The 16,385-nt window shown below is 50.4% G+C and overlaps 7 protein-coding genes across 7 annotated transcripts; 4 read left to right on the top strand and 3 right to left on the bottom strand.

The window, feature by feature from the left end:
* The first annotated feature begins 396 nt into the window (after nucleotides 1-396).
* Nucleotides 397-1,085, top strand: BJY04DRAFT_196298 (uncharacterized protein). Its single transcript, XM_073712334.1, has 3 exons — nucleotides 397-501; nucleotides 582-595; nucleotides 773-1,085. The coding sequence occupies exons 1-3, from the start codon at nucleotides 464-466 to the stop codon at nucleotides 916-918; spliced, it is 198 nt and encodes a 65-aa protein (XP_073568137.1). The 5' UTR covers nucleotides 397-463; the 3' UTR covers nucleotides 919-1,085.
* Nucleotides 1,086-1,546: 461 nt separating this feature from the next.
* On the bottom strand, nucleotides 1,547-2,876 carry BJY04DRAFT_221260 (ribonuclease H-like domain-containing protein; the record flags this gene model as incomplete). The annotated part of the gene is made up of 2 exons (XM_073717057.1): nucleotides 1,547-1,562; nucleotides 1,630-2,876. 2 exons carry the CDS (start codon nucleotides 2,874-2,876, stop codon nucleotides 1,547-1,549), a joined length of 1,263 nt encoding a protein of 420 aa, XP_073568136.1.
* A 642-nt stretch (nucleotides 2,877-3,518) lies between these two features.
* BJY04DRAFT_229869 (alpha/beta hydrolase family protein) lies at nucleotides 3,519-4,814 on the bottom strand (the record flags this gene model as incomplete). Its single annotated transcript, XM_073719146.1, has 2 exons — nucleotides 3,519-4,214; nucleotides 4,275-4,814. The coding sequence occupies 2 exons, from the start codon at nucleotides 4,812-4,814 to the stop codon at nucleotides 3,519-3,521; spliced, it is 1,236 nt and encodes a 411-aa protein (XP_073568135.1).
* Nucleotides 4,815-5,780: 966 nt separating this feature from the next.
* Nucleotides 5,781-6,137, top strand: BJY04DRAFT_221258 (uncharacterized protein; the record flags this gene model as incomplete). Its single annotated transcript, XM_073717056.1, has 1 exon — nucleotides 5,781-6,137. The coding sequence occupies one exon, from the start codon at nucleotides 5,781-5,783 to the stop codon at nucleotides 6,135-6,137; it is 357 nt and encodes a 118-aa protein (XP_073568134.1).
* A 634-nt stretch (nucleotides 6,138-6,771) lies between these two features.
* On the bottom strand, nucleotides 6,772-10,170 carry BJY04DRAFT_229867 (exoribonuclease II; the record flags this gene model as incomplete). The annotated part of the gene is made up of 3 exons (XM_073719145.1): nucleotides 6,772-9,577; nucleotides 9,624-9,944; nucleotides 10,025-10,170. 3 exons carry the CDS (start codon nucleotides 10,168-10,170, stop codon nucleotides 6,958-6,960), a joined length of 3,087 nt encoding a protein of 1,028 aa, XP_073568133.1. The 3' UTR covers nucleotides 6,772-6,957.
* Nucleotides 10,171-11,732: 1,562 nt separating this feature from the next.
* BJY04DRAFT_114143 (FAD-binding oxidoreductase) lies at nucleotides 11,733-14,037 on the top strand. The gene is made up of 7 exons (XM_073708214.1): nucleotides 11,733-12,557; nucleotides 12,600-12,713; nucleotides 12,756-12,838; nucleotides 12,884-13,135; nucleotides 13,185-13,213; nucleotides 13,264-13,459; nucleotides 13,559-14,037. The coding sequence occupies exons 1-7, from the start codon at nucleotides 12,056-12,058 to the stop codon at nucleotides 13,880-13,882; spliced, it is 1,500 nt and encodes a 499-aa protein (XP_073568132.1). The 5' UTR covers nucleotides 11,733-12,055; the 3' UTR covers nucleotides 13,883-14,037.
* Nucleotides 14,038-15,219: 1,182 nt separating this feature from the next.
* On the top strand, nucleotides 15,220-16,012 carry BJY04DRAFT_221255 (uncharacterized protein; the record flags this gene model as incomplete). The annotated part of the gene is made up of 3 exons (XM_073717055.1): nucleotides 15,220-15,378; nucleotides 15,500-15,834; nucleotides 15,913-16,012. 3 exons carry the CDS (start codon nucleotides 15,220-15,222, stop codon nucleotides 16,010-16,012), a joined length of 594 nt encoding a protein of 197 aa, XP_073568131.1.
* Nucleotides 16,013-16,385: the final 373 nt, after the last annotated feature.

Below are 16,385 nucleotides of genomic sequence, written 5' to 3'. Positions count from 1 at the left end.
CCCTTCCCCGGATTTCTGATTGCCCTCGTGTTGAGGAGGGCGATCCAAGAGATACGAGGGATCGGCGCTAGTAAGTATGACGATGCGGTATGCTGCATGGAGCAAATGTGGCAATTTTTGCTGGCAATCGATGTCTGGTATGAGCCGTCTCGAGTGGGAGACTGCTTCGGGTATGAGATTGCAGACGGAGACGGTCACTTGCATGAGCGGATTGGAGGATGGCGGTCGTATCTTTTTTTGGATGGGCGTGCTGAAGCAACCTTGACTGTACTAACACTCTACTCAGAGACTGCCTATGAAGAGGTTGAAGAGAGAGAGGTCTAAGGTAGGAAGAAAAATGCATATAAACCCCTCTATCGTCCCCAGTCACCTCATATCCATCAACAACAGCATCATCTAAACTATCAAACTACAAGCAACCATACCAACCAGAACCAAGCAAACCGAAATCCAAGTCTCCAATATGAAGTCTTTCGTTCCCATCGTCATTGCAATCATCGGGTATGTTCTGCCTTGACGTCCATCTTCTCGAGGAACATACCACGAAAGAGCATCGCAGAGCTAACTCATTCTCTCTCCAGCTTCGCTACCCACGGTTCGTGACTTTATATTCTCAATAACCCAACTATATCCACGATCCCCCCATTCTCTCATCTTTCCACCCGTCTCTTCTTTTCAACTTTCTCAGTTCTTCTATTCACACCCACAACCACCCTCGCCATCAACTCCATTTTCAGAACCAGAAGATCTTCCTAACATAGTATACTTATAGGTTACGCCGTCTCCTGCCAATCCCAAGGCGGAGCCTGCCACGACGGCGACCGGGACTGCCCCGCGGGCACGTCGAGTGTGTTCTGGGACTCGGGCTGCTCGGAGGCATTTTGGCCTTGGCAGGAGGATGATAAGTGCTGTGTTTAGATGATGGAGATATTACTTGGCTAGTGTAGAGGGTGGGAAGATTTACGATCGTTATCTTTTGAGTTCCGAGGAAGAAGGGGGATGGCTAATGGGGAGCTATGCCGGTGGTATAGAGGAAAGGGTAGGGTTAGTTTAGGTTGGTGAAAGTGAAGGTTAAGACATACGGGGTTGTTGATATTCTTATGGAACATGGACTTGCAATCTTGGTGAGAGCCTCTGTAGATGTAGTGTGTATTGTATATTAATAGAGAGGTAGGGTATGGGGGGTTTTGATTCTAACAGCGCACTCTTAAGAGGAAACTACTATGCCCGGTAATTTTGGATTCGCTGTAGACATATTGTAGCACATGTCTTCATTGCAGTCACCCCTGGTTTTATCCATCTGGTTGGCCTTGTTATACTGAGTAGGTCTATGATGAGAGAAGAGATGCAGATGCTCTCCTGGAACAACAGAGTATAGAACCAAGTATATACATATAAAATCAGTTTTTATGCAATCCAACACGCTATGGCAACAAATGAGATATATAAACCCAAAGACAAACATAAGAGCGTAAACGAGATCCATACAAACCAGCAAGAAGGAAAGAAATTTCAAGAGTCGCCGTGCCGATCCGATTCATCTATTTCAAACGAAATCGAAACTATCACCAAGGTTAGTACTAATCTTTCCACTTGACAAGAGGGATAGGAAAGGAAGAAACCACTTACTTCACTGCCCTCTGTTTCTTCCCCTGATTCGCCTGTTTGCTATTTTTCACCTCTTCGTACCAAGTCTCGAAAGCATCATCGTGACCGTCCTCGAGGAGGAAGATAGCCAGCTCTCGCGTTGCGATGGTGTCTTCATAGCAATCATGGTTGACAGTCTGTATATTGATGCCTAGCAGATCTTTACACAAGTCTGACAAACTCCATTTCCCCTGCGTGGGATCATCCTCTGCAAACCGGTCAAAGATCGCCCGGACATAGATTTGGGTGTCAAAGCACAGGGTATGTATTATCCCCAGCCTATTCAGGTCGTTCTGCAAAGCGTGCCCCACGATGATCGTGTCTTGATCAACATGTTCGAATATCTGCTCTTTCGCCGCCTGAACACCATCAACGACAGCGCCACGCGTAGCATAGCGCCTATATAAGTCCTCCGACAACCCCGACCACTTCGTGTTGTAACTCCTAATCGGCAACGGCGGAGTGACAAGCACATCCACCAGACTCTTCCCCGTGCGCACATCCACAAGGACAACTTGAGCCAGATGGGGCTGACGATCCTCACATGTCACAAATTCGCAATCCAATGCCACACATTTTTTGACCGTCCTCTTGAACCCCACCTCGCCCTTCTTAAAATGCGGCGGCGTATTGACCGGCCCATTGTTATATTGATTCGCAGTAAGTGTCGGCCGATCATGGCACAGCGGCCGCATCCGATTATGAATCTTATTCCACGCACCTCTGCTTGCGAACTTCGTCCTATTGGGATCCCACATCTCTGAGTCTGCGGAGGCATCTGATAACGGCCGCGCGTCGTTCTCGTCATTGTCGTCCTGCTCAACTTCTTGGGCCTGTATGATAGCCTGTGCTCTAGTCTCAGCCAGCGCATCGACCTCATCGCCCACGAGTTGATCGACTGGTGTCTCACGCGGAAATTCCAGCGAGCTTGAGGGTCGTGATTCAGCTGAGGAGAGTTGGCTGGCGCGTTGAAGCGCAGCTTGTTGCTGGGCGGCTTCCTCAGCTGCTAGGAAGGCTGGCGGGGGTGTGGAAGATCGGGCTGAGGCTGAAGTTAATCCTGATCCTGATGGGGGCTGGTATTGCTGCTTGGCCCGCCTTTCATCGTCTTCTGTCACGGCTGCGGCCCACGAAGCTGCACTTGCGCTTCGTTCATTTGGGGTGAGTTTGGCCTTTTTAGGTGGTGAGCCACCACTGGACTGGGCGCCGTTGTGTCCGCGCTTAGGAGGCATTTTTGCTGTTGGTTTTGTTGGTGGTTGGTTTGAAGGTTATTTGAATGTGGTTAGGGTAGCCTCGATGGTAGTTATCGGAGATGTAGAAGTGCTGTTGCTGTAGATTGCTGAACTGTTTTGTTCTGTTGGAATGATTCTGCACTTGACGGGGTGATTTGAGGATATTTATGTACCCCATGTCTGCTGAATAGACAGATTGGGCTTTTGTTCGGGTGGTTTCATGAAGGTTTTGTCTTTTTCTTAGGACAAGAGAATCGTGTCGGGACATAACTAAGAGTGCTGTTTAAAGTTGACTGAGGCGCATTGTCTACATAGAGTACAAAGAAACGATACGAATACAAAGTGGGACAAAGAAATCAGGGCAACATGAGACTCGACATCTATGTGCTTTGTTTAGAGGCGATGCCTCACGGCTTCAGTACCCTACGTGGAAGAGTTGATGCGCTCAGAAAGTCGAGCTAACCCTAACTGCCATGGCAGCCGGAACTACGATATCTGTATCTTTTGCCTTATACTGTCAACCTTGTTCAAATGGCTCTTGTTGTCGAAGCTGCTACTTATATATAGATACTGTACAATGTTTTTCACAAGTCCGTCAAAACCCCCACCCACCCTAGGTACTCTAGTCCAAAAAGCAGAAGACTATCTTGAGCCATTCCTCCTAATAAAATCAATCAAAGTCCTTCTCCCTTCAACCTTCAACGGCCCTTCAATATGCATCGCTCCCTTAACATTCAATCTCTGAATCTCCAGTCCCGAACTCCTCGCTGTATCTTCCAACCGATCCGCCACCCACAGGGGAATAACCTCATCAGCTTCAGCGGACATGAGAAAGATCGGCGGTATTGAGCTATCTCGCGACGTCACAGCACCATTATCAGAACCCCCGTTTGCGGCTGCCTTGTACCCCGCCATCTCCCTCAAACTAGCCTCGACATCCCACTTATTCCACGAAAATGGCCACAGATACCGATACGGCAGCCACTTCTGCGGATAGAGGCTTATCAGCATATCCTTTATACTCGAGATCGGTGCTTCGAGTACTAGACCAGTGATTGGCAGCGTAGTGCTTTCACGATCCTTTCCACCCCCAGTGATCATACTCTTCGCAGAGCCCTCAGAAAGAGCTTTCGCCACAGCAGAACTCGCAACCGCCGCACCCAGACTATGCCCCCAAAGAACAACAGAGAGATCCGTATCTGGCGCTGCATAGGTTTCTCTCACCCAGGATAGGAACGATTGAGCATCGAGTTCTATCCCGCGCTGTGTTGCCCGGCCGGAGGATTTCCAATACCCGCGGTACGACAAAGCAGCGAGAATATACTCCACATCCGTGTCCTGATCATGATCAACACCATTCCGTAGAGAGTTTTTTCGAGCCTCCGCCTCCGCCTCAACCTCAACCTCCTGAATCCCCCTAAGAACACCCGAAAGCAACGGCAGACGCATGGGCGTCGACCCGCCGTTCCCCTGGAAATACGCGACGACAACTCTCTTTCTCGTTCTCTTTCTCGTTCTCTTTGTCATCTTTCCAACTTCAGCACTCCCAATGCTCTTTCGCGTCGGAACTGAATCAACCTCCCCCTCACAAACAACCAACTTCGTACCATCGCCACTCCGAATCGTCTTCTCGACCCAGGTAACGCCCCTGCATTCGCCCTGATACTCGTCTATCCTATCGGAGCGCGAAAACGGAGGGAGCCAGGAGAGGTAGAGAAGTTTATCCTGCAGGATAATTATCCAGAGGCATTTCCAGGTCCAGAGGGATATGAGGAGGGTGAGGAAGATAAGGGGGGGGATGAGGGGGGTGGGGAGGGTGGAGAGGAGGGGAATGGAGAGTGAGGATGTGGAGAGGGGGTGAGTTGATTGTTTAGGATACAGCGTTGGGTTTCTCTTCCATGATTTTAGCGGGTGAAGACAGGGTCTTGTTCGTAGCATGTGGTGTTGGCGTTGTTGAGAGGTTGTGTGGTAGTGGTGGTATTTGCGATAGTGGAATTTGAATGGGGATTCTCGAATGGTGGCTGTGTATTGTGTGTTGGGAGTGCGCGACAAGCGCTGGAGTAGCCATCTTTGATGCATGTATCAGGTCATTAGACGAATTGGGGAGAAAGTAGGGCTTTTTGCTGGAGGGTGGTGGAGGTTGAGACTAGGTTGCGGCTTTTCGGCTGCATGCAGAAAGTTATGCTTATGACTAAGCTTGGACATAACTGTGCATACATACAGTGTGCCCTCTAGAGAGACTTGTAGTTGCGTACTAACATCGTTGATTACTTGCTGGTATGCGTAACCCGGGTCTGGTTGTCTCGTAGGTCGGCACTATACCTGTAAGTTGCCATAGATATATAAGCGTGTCGGGCTCGATCTTCCGAGAGAGTGCTACACCCAGACCAAATATCAGCACTAGCTCTACAGGAAACGACAGTCACGTAGTGAGATTCCCCTTGTTGATCTCTTCTTTGCCATTGAGGAACATCAATCTCCTAGCCAGGCTCACGTTTACCGCGAGAGCGAGCATATTCCCCAGAATACTCTGCCCGAGTCAGGGCTAGGTGCCAGCTAGTCCATGCAATATGCCACTGCGAATGGACAACAACATCACGGCCTCTTGCTGTAAGACCTTAATTTACATCCTAAAATATACGAACAGCAGCTGAAAGTAAAACAGAGACCAAAGCAAAACGATGGATCCAGTAGTCGTGCCACTAGAGCCAGATATCCACTTACGGACCCATCCCCACCGCGACTATAAATAAGCACTAGCTCCCCCCAGCCCTGCACGAGCTTCAATCCTCTACCAGACCATACTCAGTCACCTCTAGACTGCCAATCTCAACCTTCATCCTCAAAATCCTCCTCTCTCCCCCCATACTCAGACCTTAAAAGAAAAAAAAAAAAACCCCAACCATGCCCCTAACCGAAACCCTCAAACCCCTCCCCATCTACGCCCTAGCATTCACCGTCCTCCTCGGCGCCTTCTCGCGCTTCACCCACGGCATCTACACACCAACCTGGTACGCCTTCCAAGAATACCATGCTCCCGACGACGGGTCAATTGTTGCAACCCTCACGCCGATAATCGACACCATCACGGGCCTGAGTCTGCTTTTCGGGGCACGGCCGGCAAAGTACGCCGCTGCGGCGATTAGTCTTTCGGCGTTCGGGACGGGGCTCTGGATGCAGGCTTCTGCTGGGAAGGAGTGGTGGGGGGATGTGGGCTTGGTGGTTTTGGCGGCGGGGGCGGTTTGGGGGGCTTGGTTTTAGGGTTTTGTTAGGGGGTTGGGTTTGATTCATCATTTAATGGTGGAGGTGGGGGTGGAGGTGGGGGTGGATGTGATGCTGTTTGGATACTATGGATGGATGCATGGTAACTATGATCCGGCCCTAGGATTGGAAGCCGAGCCATCTTTCTATAACTATGCTCGGCGAGCTAGTCGATTAGGAAATGTGACTATGGATCTATGGAGGGTTCAGACACTGGAGTCAAGTAGATTGTAGGTTTTCTTCACTAATAGGAAGTGGTAAACCCTTCATGTAGATATCTCTCACCTCAGCTGTAGTGGTCTATACACCGTCCTCCTTGAACAGCGAGAGAACAAGAGTCTACTTGATATATCCAGAATATCACCTGCAATGCACCCAAATGAAGTACCTCCTACCCAACCCAACTCGAAAAGCATACCCAAGCCCAGATCAAGCTTCTCTGCCTTTTGATTAGGGATAGAGTCATATCCGGACCGAGAAATCGGGATTTCAGTATCTATTCCGTCTTGCTTGAACATGAAAGTAGCATTTCGACGGGAAGGATAGTTCGAGAGGATGGTAAACATCTGGATATCCTTTTGGTCAAATATCTTTGCAGGGACTGGTGAAAAAGAAAAGTCAGGTAGCATGTAAGTTGTGCTAGGGAGATTATACATCCGTATGATTGGGGTCTTGTTAGCTATAATACAAGTTCTGTCTAAAAGTCTATGGGTGGTCGTCTCTAATATACATCGAAGGAATCAAACACCGGCAGAAGGCCCTTCAATCCTTCTGCCGCAGACTTATAAGATGAGGTCTATCCAAGGAATGCTTCGGCAAATCACGCCCACTCTCCAACGCGCGTAAACGGCCGAACAACCTTCGTCGCCTCCATAACAACAGCGAGTCTCGACAAATTGACAGCGACAATCTTCGCATCAACTATACTCAAAGGGTCGATTTCCCCGAACTCCGGCGGCGCTGTAATCTGGCACCTTACACCCAACGAGGTAATGACACCGGTGAACCCCTTATCAAACTGGGTTCCCGCGAGCGCGGTCTGGCTCAACGGTCTATGAATGAGACACTCAAAAGTTTCCGGCAACTCCGCCTCAGAAAAGTAGAACGCGCGGAAAAGGAGCATACAAGCCCAGAACTGCTTCGAGGCCTGCTCGCAGCTACGGAGGCGGTTGCGCTTCCAAAGGGACTGGGTGATGAAGTTGTCTACTTGTTCGTGGGAGAAGGGGAGGGCTGAGGCGTCCTCTGTGGAAGCGTCGATGCGGCGGCCGAGTTCGTGCTCGAAGCGGATGGCGGCTTCAATCTGGTGGTGCGCGATGACGTCTGTGTAGCGGCGGAGGGGACTAGTTGATTTGATGTAGGCGTCGAGGCCGAGGGGGGTGTGGTGGAGGGGTCGTGATAGGGAGACGCCCTTGGGTGGGGCGAAACGAAAGAAGCCTTGTCCGCCCCAGTGGGACATATTATCGCGGGTTAGGTGGGGGTATTCGGGGTGGTAATAGGTGCCGTCGTAGACTGCTGGGATGTTGCGCTCGGCGCACCACTTTGCGGAAACCCAGCAGCCGAGGTTCATGAGGAGGGAGACAAGGTTGTGTTTGGACATGTCTGAGATTTCGTGAGGGTTGAAGTTCTTTTGTTGGAGCTGGATGATCGGGTCGCCTACGATGGCGCGCCCATCTTCGACTTCGAGCTTCGAGGGCGGCAGCGGCGCATTCCCGACGCTGATTGAGACGTCAATGCTTGGATGTGGGGGATGTTCCATGGCGCCGTTTTTGATGCGTTGCTCACGGTATGCGAGCATAAGCTGTCGAAGTGTGTGAAAGGTATCCTCGTCTTCGGGCGTGAGTGTGTCGCGCAGCTCCGGGCGAGACGCTGGCTTCAGAGGATCACCACCAACAACCAGCGGTGTTAGGGTTTCGTCTTCCTTGACACCAAATACTTGACGCAGGCGTCCGTGTGTGATGGAGATGACGTTCCGGACTGTACCATGCGTCACGTCTGTCTCCAGAATCTCGCCCTTGAGGTTCATCTTGGCGCTGAACGTCAAAGAAGGCCGACCAGGTGCCAGACTAAAGTGCTCTTGCGTCAGGGCTTTCGGAATCATGGGGTATGTTCTGTCCGGCGTGTAGAGAGTTTGTATTCGAGACGCTGCATGTTGCATGATCATGTGCTCGGAATCAATAAAGGCAGTAGGGTTGGCAACATGGATGCGAATCCAGAATGTGTCATCAGAGCCTGGTATACGCTCAAGGGAGACGCCATCGTCGATTTCTTGAGCGTTGGCGTCATCAATGCAGTATACAGGCAAGTTGCCCCAGTCTTTCCGCATTTTCGCCATTCTATCTTCGAGAGGACTATCCAGTTTTTGGCAAGCTTCTTCGACTGCCTCCCAATTCGAGTCTGTTACCGGATTGAGGCCATGTCCAGGGAGAGCCAAATCCTTGTCTAAAAGACGTATATTCTCCCAAGGCTTGAAGACCCCGATTTCCTGCAAGAAAAGAGGGCCAGAAGCTTCACTAAGATCCAGCTGGCTATACATCCCCGTTGAACGCATGATGTGAGATCCAGCGGACCTAAGCGTCCCCGAGGTCATCCTTCTTGGGGGGATGCACCAGAGTTGGAGAAATTTAAGAATCAATTTGTCGTTGAAGGTAAAACTCTCGGTCAACAATTCTCGGAATACCTCGGGCCTATCGTCTTGCCCGGGAGAAAAGCGATGCGAGGATGGACCAACGGTGGCCATTGTAGTAGGCGCCCGGATGTTCCGATTTTGGCGGATCAGGCGCTGCGCTTTTTGCACAAACTTTTGTACAGGGTGATCTCTCAGTCCAGTGGTATCTTTCTTGGCCGATACTGCTGCGCGGACAAGAAGGTCCTGGTGCTCATGCACCCAGGTTGTAACTTTTTGCAGTAGTCTGGCAATGCCAGTGGGGTTGACCACATAGTGATTGGTGAACAAGGAGCTTCGGTCACTCTCGACCAAGAACGGGTTGCGGCGAACAGCTTCATGAACAGCAAATAGAATAACATCATTAAGTTGTCCAGGCTGAATCCCGAGCGCCTTGCATGCTAGCTCTTCCAGAGTCATTTCCAGCCGTTGTTCCTCATCGGCAAGTAGGTCGTAAATCTTGTCAAAACGCATGGCATTTGCTCGATACAGCTCTTGCGACTGCGAACTGAAATCGTTCATCTTCTGCAGCAGGTCCGCCCCTATCGCGCGCGGCACTCCACCCTCGATCTGGGATTGCATTTCGGTATTGAGTTCGGCGGTGGAATCTGGGAAATGCGGTAGGAGAGGGGCAACTGATTCGGGGGTTGTGAACCCTTTGATAACATAGTCAAGGTCCTGCGTATACGCGATTCGCCATTTTCCTCTAGATGTGTAGAATTGCTGCTGCTTATTGACGGAGCGGACATAGATGGCAAGCTTCACGAGTTCGTTCGACCTGATGGATATTAGCAATAGCAAATGGTAGTTGGCACAATACCCACGTCGAGATAGCCACCAAATCGCCCGGCTCTAGATAATCATGTATACCCTCCCCTTCATCGGCGATATCGACGAAATCGGACATATCCTCGTCCGTCAACCGCACTGTATCTCCTCCGGCGTCATACGTTTCCCTATTGTCGTTATACATATTGCCTACCCATTGCTGCGGCCGGACGTTCGCTTCGGAGCGGTTGACAGGGTCGAGAGTATTTGGGTTCAATTCTTGCCATCTTCCCAGGTATCTTCGAACATCCTTCTTTTGGTCAAACTCGGCCTGGAGTCGGAGATCCTCGAAGGAAGAGGTTGTTCGAAGCAGATCGCTGCCGCCAGTCGGTCGCTAACAAGATTAGCAGAAGTAATGGGTGTGGCAGAGCCACCAACCTGAGATTGATCAAGGTACCGTCGAGCTACTGAGAAAGCTCTATTGTTACCGGGTCGCGAGAAAACGCCCGCGGAGGCTGAAGTCAGGGAGCGACGGAGGCTGGACACGAAGACCAGATCAGCCACCCCGCTACGGGCGCGGGCTGTCAGTGAAATCAGCGGCATGATGAAGCATCCATCATATGAATTGATGGATTTCTTGCGACAGACACGAGAGGCAAATCGAGCTGGTCACGGTGGAAAAAGATGCAGTCTGCGGGCAGTATTCTTCACCGCCAAAGCGGTCAAGCAATCATGTGACCTTATCTATACAGGATTGCTTGAGCAACTTTCCTCCTGCGCCTTTCCTCCCTCGACAACTGATTACCTGTCACAATTGCTATCTTCTGTTTCTATGAGCTCACCCATCGTTGTTTGAGTTTTATGGAAACTCCCGAAGACTTCAATAATAATGCAAATTCGATCACCACCAGAACAGCCGTCGACTTCGACGCTGCTATAGGCCAATCGTCTCTTCTTAAAATCATACTTCCGTTCGAGGGCATCTTTCTTCCTGGACCCACGTTCGTGAGTTTCAGGAAACCCTATATCACTATTCATTCGCTTCAGCCTAGAATGGAAGGACTGCAAATTGACTGTCCAACACCCTACCGGTCTGGGACTGTACGACCATGATATCGTTCGAAGGCGCTAAACTTTCTCCGACAGTCGTCCTTTAACCATCTTATTATCTCGGCTCCGGCGTGGCCATTCTGACGAGTATTCTGCAGTTCTGCAGGCCTGAGCAACTATCTATAGACCGAAATTGCGAGAAAGCGTTTGCTAGTGTCACGCCAGTGACTGCAGGCGTTCGATCAACGGAGCATATCCTCGGCTAACCTGAACTCATCCATGTGATGATTGACACCACCTACAAGATCTATTATCACCCAGTTACTTGTTTCAGGGACGCGGATTAACATTCCGAGCCCCTGAAACAGAGCTGTACCTATACGTCCGCAAGTAGGATCTTGGACCCGTAGCCACCGGTACCTACAAGTCAAGGACGAATTCAAGCCCCAAGCCACATACGTAGGGAATTCCTTCCTGAAAAGGCATTCGAGTCAGCCGTCAGTATGTCAGAAAGGCTCGAGCTCATTGTTGCACGCTCTGTCTTACTGTACGTTCCTTCGTGTCGGACAGTTTGGGGCTGTGGCACCGAGACGACACACGACAGCCCTCCCCACATTCCGGGGATGGATGCAGATCTACAAGTTGTCGAAGAACGATCGTCGTACCTCGCTTAGAGGCTAGAGCAACCTCAGGGCTTTCTAGCGCTATGAGCAGGAAACATGCTTGCTCATAGTGGCTATAGCCATGTCCCATCGGTCCGATACTTCTCAAAGCACATAATACCCCTACCATCGGTTTTATCAATGGATACAACTACTCGTATGAACATGCAACATTCATTGCATAGACCATCAAAATGTCGTTAGCAAGCATCGCATGGCTGACGCGTCAGTTCGTCAATCACAAGCTTTCGGAGGACATAAACTGGCCTCTTCATCAAGTGCGGCAGATAGACCTTGACGCCATGCACGTTAGCCAATTGATAGGCTTCTTCATCTGCTCCGTGACTCCGAGGTCAGGAACCGGTAGAAACCTGCAGATGGTTCTCCAATAGATACCCCGCGGATCCTTTTGCCTTGCTCGCGTGGAGTTAGCTTCTGGCATCCTCTAAGCGAATGTCGATCATTTGATGACTCGCCCCGTCGAGTCGGTTTGGCTCATGAAGAACCACTTTTATCCCGAGCAACTGTTCCACTGTCCACAAGCCATGGATGGCGCAGAGCTTGCCCGTTTGGTGGTTCAGCACTGCTTCTATACGGCTATGAACATTAATGCTCACGGTCGATCATGCTCAAGCTGCCGCTCTCGAACTGGTTCCCATGATTAGATCCGCCATTGACATACATAAGGGGGCCAGCGCCCGCAAACGCGGCACAGGCTTAAGGCTTGCAGGTAGATACCGTTTTCCCATCACCGGGTTCTTATTTGGCCGGTCATCATGGGTACAGGATCAAGATGGTGTGCCGTTGCAATGGCGGTGGCCTTCGCCCTTGCCCCTCTGGTTGCTGCAGACATCTGCTCAACGCTTGAGGCACAAGGAGTCGAGATTGAACGACCATTCGCACTCGACTACCACCTCGAGATGAAGAACTACTGGTCTGTCGCATGTGGTGACCTTCGTCCGACATGCATCGCATACCCCTCGAGCAGTCTCGAGATGTCAGCAATTGTCAGAGAGCTGCACAACACCGACGACCTCTTTGCGATCAAATCCGGAGGCCACATGCCGAACAACGGCTTTGCGAGTATCCAGGATGGTCTTCTCATATCGACAAGACGGCTCGACCAAGTCATCTACAATCCAACCGATAAAACTGCCATTGTTGGTCCCGGGCTAGACTGGGAAGAAGCACAGCAGGCGCTGGACAATCTCAATAGTGGACGGACGATTGTAGGAGGCCGCATGGGTGGTGTCGGTGTTGGTGGATACATGCTTGGGGGTGAGTCTCCCTTGCGAAGTATGAACATATCTAACGTAACAGGGGGTTTGAGTTTTCTAAGCTCGCAATATGGCTGGGCAGCCAACAACGTCGTTGAATTCGAAGTCGTTCTAGCCAACAGCACCGTCGTCAACGCCAACGCGAAAGAGCATCCTGGTAAGCCTCTCTTCATAGCACCTGATCAAGCTAACAAATCAGACCTCTTTGCTGCGCTGAAAGGCGGTGGTAACAATTTTGGCATCGTCACGTCGTACAAGCTTGAAACCCATCCTATTGGAAAGGTTCGTTTCTCATCTACCGTAACAGCCAGACTCTAACTAGGCCAGGTCTGGGGAGGAAACTACGTATTCACCGCAGACAAGACACCTGAAATCCTACAAGCCGTCCGCGATTTTACAGAGTACTATCCAGACGATAAAGCAGCGATCATCGTCACAGCCGAACATGCCCTTGTCCTCAACACGTGGATCATGTTCCTATTCTATGACGGCCCAGAGCCACCGCAGGGCGTCTTCGACAACTTTACAGCCCTCAACCCAATCAAGACTACAAAGACATGGGATACATATTACGACCTTGTTCGTCCCCCTAACTCTGTGCCGAACGAGTAGCTAACGATTCCTTTAGCTCAAAAACAACGACTTCTTCATTCTCCAGTAAGCCAGAACCTACTCAATCCCACGATACCATTAGACTAACTATCCAGGGGCCAACGCTACACAATAGCCACCGAAACCACCCCCCTTCCACCCACCGAGGCCGGAGAGACCGTAATGCAAACCTACTACGACCACTGGTTCAACATGACCAACACAGTCCTCGATGTCCCGAACATGATCGGCTCGCTCGCGCTACAACCTATGCCCCGCGCCATAACCGCCAAAGCCAAAGAGCGAGGAGGAGTGAGACACCCTGTTCTTTCTTCTTCCCCTTGTCCTTTCTAATCCCAACTCATCAACTCATCCCCTTGCTCACTTACTAACCCATACCCATACATACAGGACCTCCTCAATTTCCCCACAGACCAAGACTACATAATCATCGAGCTCGACTTCTCCTACGCGTTCGCGGCCAGCGACAACAAAATCGACTCAGCAAACAAGAACCTATACCGGGGATTCGATGCTCTGATCTCCGGGTTTATTGAAGACGGGGTCCTGCCGGATGGGGAGCGGCCGCTGTTTATGAACGATGCTTATTACTCGCAGGATTACTGGGGGAGGTTAAGTCCGGCTTCGAGGGAGGTTGCGAGGGGTGCGAGGGAGATGTATGACCCGGAGGGGTTTTGGCAAAGGAGGACGAGTGGAGGGTTTAGATTGGGGTAGAAGGAGATGGATCTGGATAGGTGTTTCTTGGATCAATAGTTATGGTTTTGGGTATGTAGCGAGCGAAATATATAACCATTGGGCTGGACACTATATAGTATAGTATATGGAATATGGTGAGCAGACTGCTACTATGATGATCTATTCTATTGCTCCTAAGACCATTGACTGTGCTCCTCGCGTAGCTATTCTCGTCCTCTCCTCTCATCTCATCTCGCCTCGACCAGGCGTACTAAAGCTTGGGGCGGCAACAAGATCCAACAGAATACCTTGCTCTAAACAACCAAGGCTACAAAAAGCGCTCTCAAACCTCATACCAAGAGTAGAAGAAAATAGATCGATCGTATTTTTGCACCACCGTTGTACTGCGTCTGTACTAAAAACAACCCACCCCGCCGATTGGCCCTCAAGCAGCGACACCACGTTTCACCTGAAGAACCAAAGGAGATTAATGTCCAGCCACCAGTCACTACGCGCCAGACCCTGCGGCGGATCGCAACAGGACTGAGACGGTATTGGATGCGAGTGGTTGTTGCTCTGGATCGCTAAGCGCCGGGTGGGGTGCGGAGCTGGATGGATGCACGGTGTGTATGGTAAGGCTGGTCGATGGAGCTGCAAGCTAATTTTGACGCTGGGGTGGGTTATTTTTATTCTTGCTAGCTATTGTCTTGTAGAGGTTAACCTGATGCGCTCTGCTACACTCCACCAAAGCTAAAGCTACCTTTACTACTGTACTGTGGTGAGTCTAGATCAAGCCTCACGTTTCAACAACAGACCATCCATCCTGGCGCTTCAATGATCGGCCTTGCAGAATACCCTGGGCAATGAGAGGCTTTGTTTACGGTTGAGCTTAGAATAAGTCTAGGCCCTCTGGGGCGATCCCGAATTCTAGATTCGGGGGTCTGTGGTATATAAGGTGCTCATTGTTCGGTCAAAGAGTGGTCTTGCTTTCAACAAACATTCCAGATTCGATATTGCATAGCGAGGCTCTTTCCTTTCTTTCCTTATATACTTAACGTCTGACGAACGCGGATTTTCTTTTGTCTTTCCTATTTCTGAGACTTTCTTTACGACACCGACGCTACGGACGTTCCTTGCAAGACTGCTATCAGTGCATTCGGTACACTCCTTACGACGACAACGGGATATATACCGTGCATCATTTTCCCTGCTGGCAGTGGATTTCTCTTCCTTAGTTGCATTGTATTGCATCGCATCAAAATCAGCATCAGCGTTCTATCTGATTTCCATCTATCTCGTCAATCTTCACCACTGAATAACCACTCTCCTTCCACCTCAACGAGCATCACCACCACAACCTCAAACCCCCCGCCAAAATGCCTCCCTACAAAGCCCTCGGCGCCACATTCCTCATCGCCCGCATAGTGCAGTCCTGCAGCCTGATCGCGATAATCGGGCTCGTGGCCAACTTCATCGCCGAGATCGTGAAATACGACGCAAAGCCCCCGGGCATCTTCATCGGGACGATCACGGTAGTACGTGGATAGTTCTTTTTTTTTTACCTCTCTACACTCCCTACCTAGATGTTTCATCTGGGTGCGGACAGCACAGAACAGAAAGATATAAGTACTAACAGGGAATATCAAAACCAAACAGACCTCGCTCGCATCCCTCTACACAATAATCACCACCATCCTCTTCATCGATAACATCCTCCCCTTCCTCCCGAGCCTGGCCCTCGACTTCCTCCTCCTCATCGCCGTCATCGTTGTCAGCGTGATCCTCGGCAAGCCCCTCTCCTACCTCGAATGCACGGAGATCGGCAACATCCTCAACGCAGACGATCCTTCCTCCGCGCATACCTTCGCGACGCACTTAAGGGCATACCTGGGTAGTTTGTCCGGAGAGGTGGAGTATAAGACGTGGATTGGCACGTCGAGGGATACGTGCTATGAGGCGAAGAGTGTGTGGGGGTTGGGAATCGGGATGTGGTATGTTTTTTTTTCCCTCCATAGTCTTTTCCGTCTGGAGTGAATAATTGGGCTAATCGTGGATGCTATTGCTTGTAGTATCATGTTCTTCTTCACGGCTGTTTGCTGTGGGTTTATGTGGAGGCAGAGTAAGGGTGGGAACGGGGGGGATGTGGAGGGGGGGAAGGAGGTTGAGTAGGTAGGAACTTGAGAATTGACCCTCAAGTTACCTAAGAGCTGAAAGGGGTGAATGTGAGGGTACATACGTGAGGGTGACTGGAGAGGGATTACGGTGGATGCAGCTTCGGTTCGGTAATGCTAATGACTGAGATCGATGGGGGGTATGAGAAAGTGTCGAGTGATCTGGAGAGAGGCTAGACTGTTTTTTTTTTTTTTCGGCTGCTTGGATGTTGTTTGTTCTTTCTGCATGCTTTCTGTCCCTGTGCTTTCTTTCGGTTGGCCTTAATACTCTGATTTTTGTGATCTTCTTAGACACATGCATAACTAAGATCCAAGGACATGCTCGGTAAGGGTATGGCATATTATAAACCTCTTTGCTTGATAGCCATTCA

The sequence above is a fragment of the Aspergillus karnatakaensis genome (genome assembly GCF_047715665.1).
Source record: "Aspergillus karnatakaensis strain CBS 102800 unplaced genomic scaffold BJY04scaffold_47, whole genome shotgun sequence".
In the NCBI taxonomy this organism is placed as follows: Eukaryota; Fungi; Ascomycota; class Eurotiomycetes; order Eurotiales; family Aspergillaceae; genus Aspergillus; species Aspergillus karnatakaensis.
This window is presented reverse-complemented; position numbering and strand designations above follow the sequence as displayed.

Excerpts from the sequence above, each read along its gene's own strand:
- BJY04DRAFT_196298 (XM_073712334.1), top strand. The coding sequence starts at position 464 with ATGAAGTCTTTCGTTCCCATCGTCATTGCAATCATCGG.
- BJY04DRAFT_114143 (XM_073708214.1), top strand. The coding sequence starts at position 12,056 with ATGGGTACAGGATCAAGATGGTGTGCCGTTGCAATGGCGGTGGCCTTC. Across the intron at positions 13,136-13,184 it reads GGGATACATATTACGACCTT|CTCAAAAACAACGACTTCTT; the intron begins GTTCGTCCCCCT and ends CGATTCCTTTAG. Across the intron at positions 13,460-13,558 it reads AAGCCAAAGAGCGAGGAGGA|GACCTCCTCAATTTCCCCAC; the intron begins GTGAGACACCCT and ends CCATACATACAG.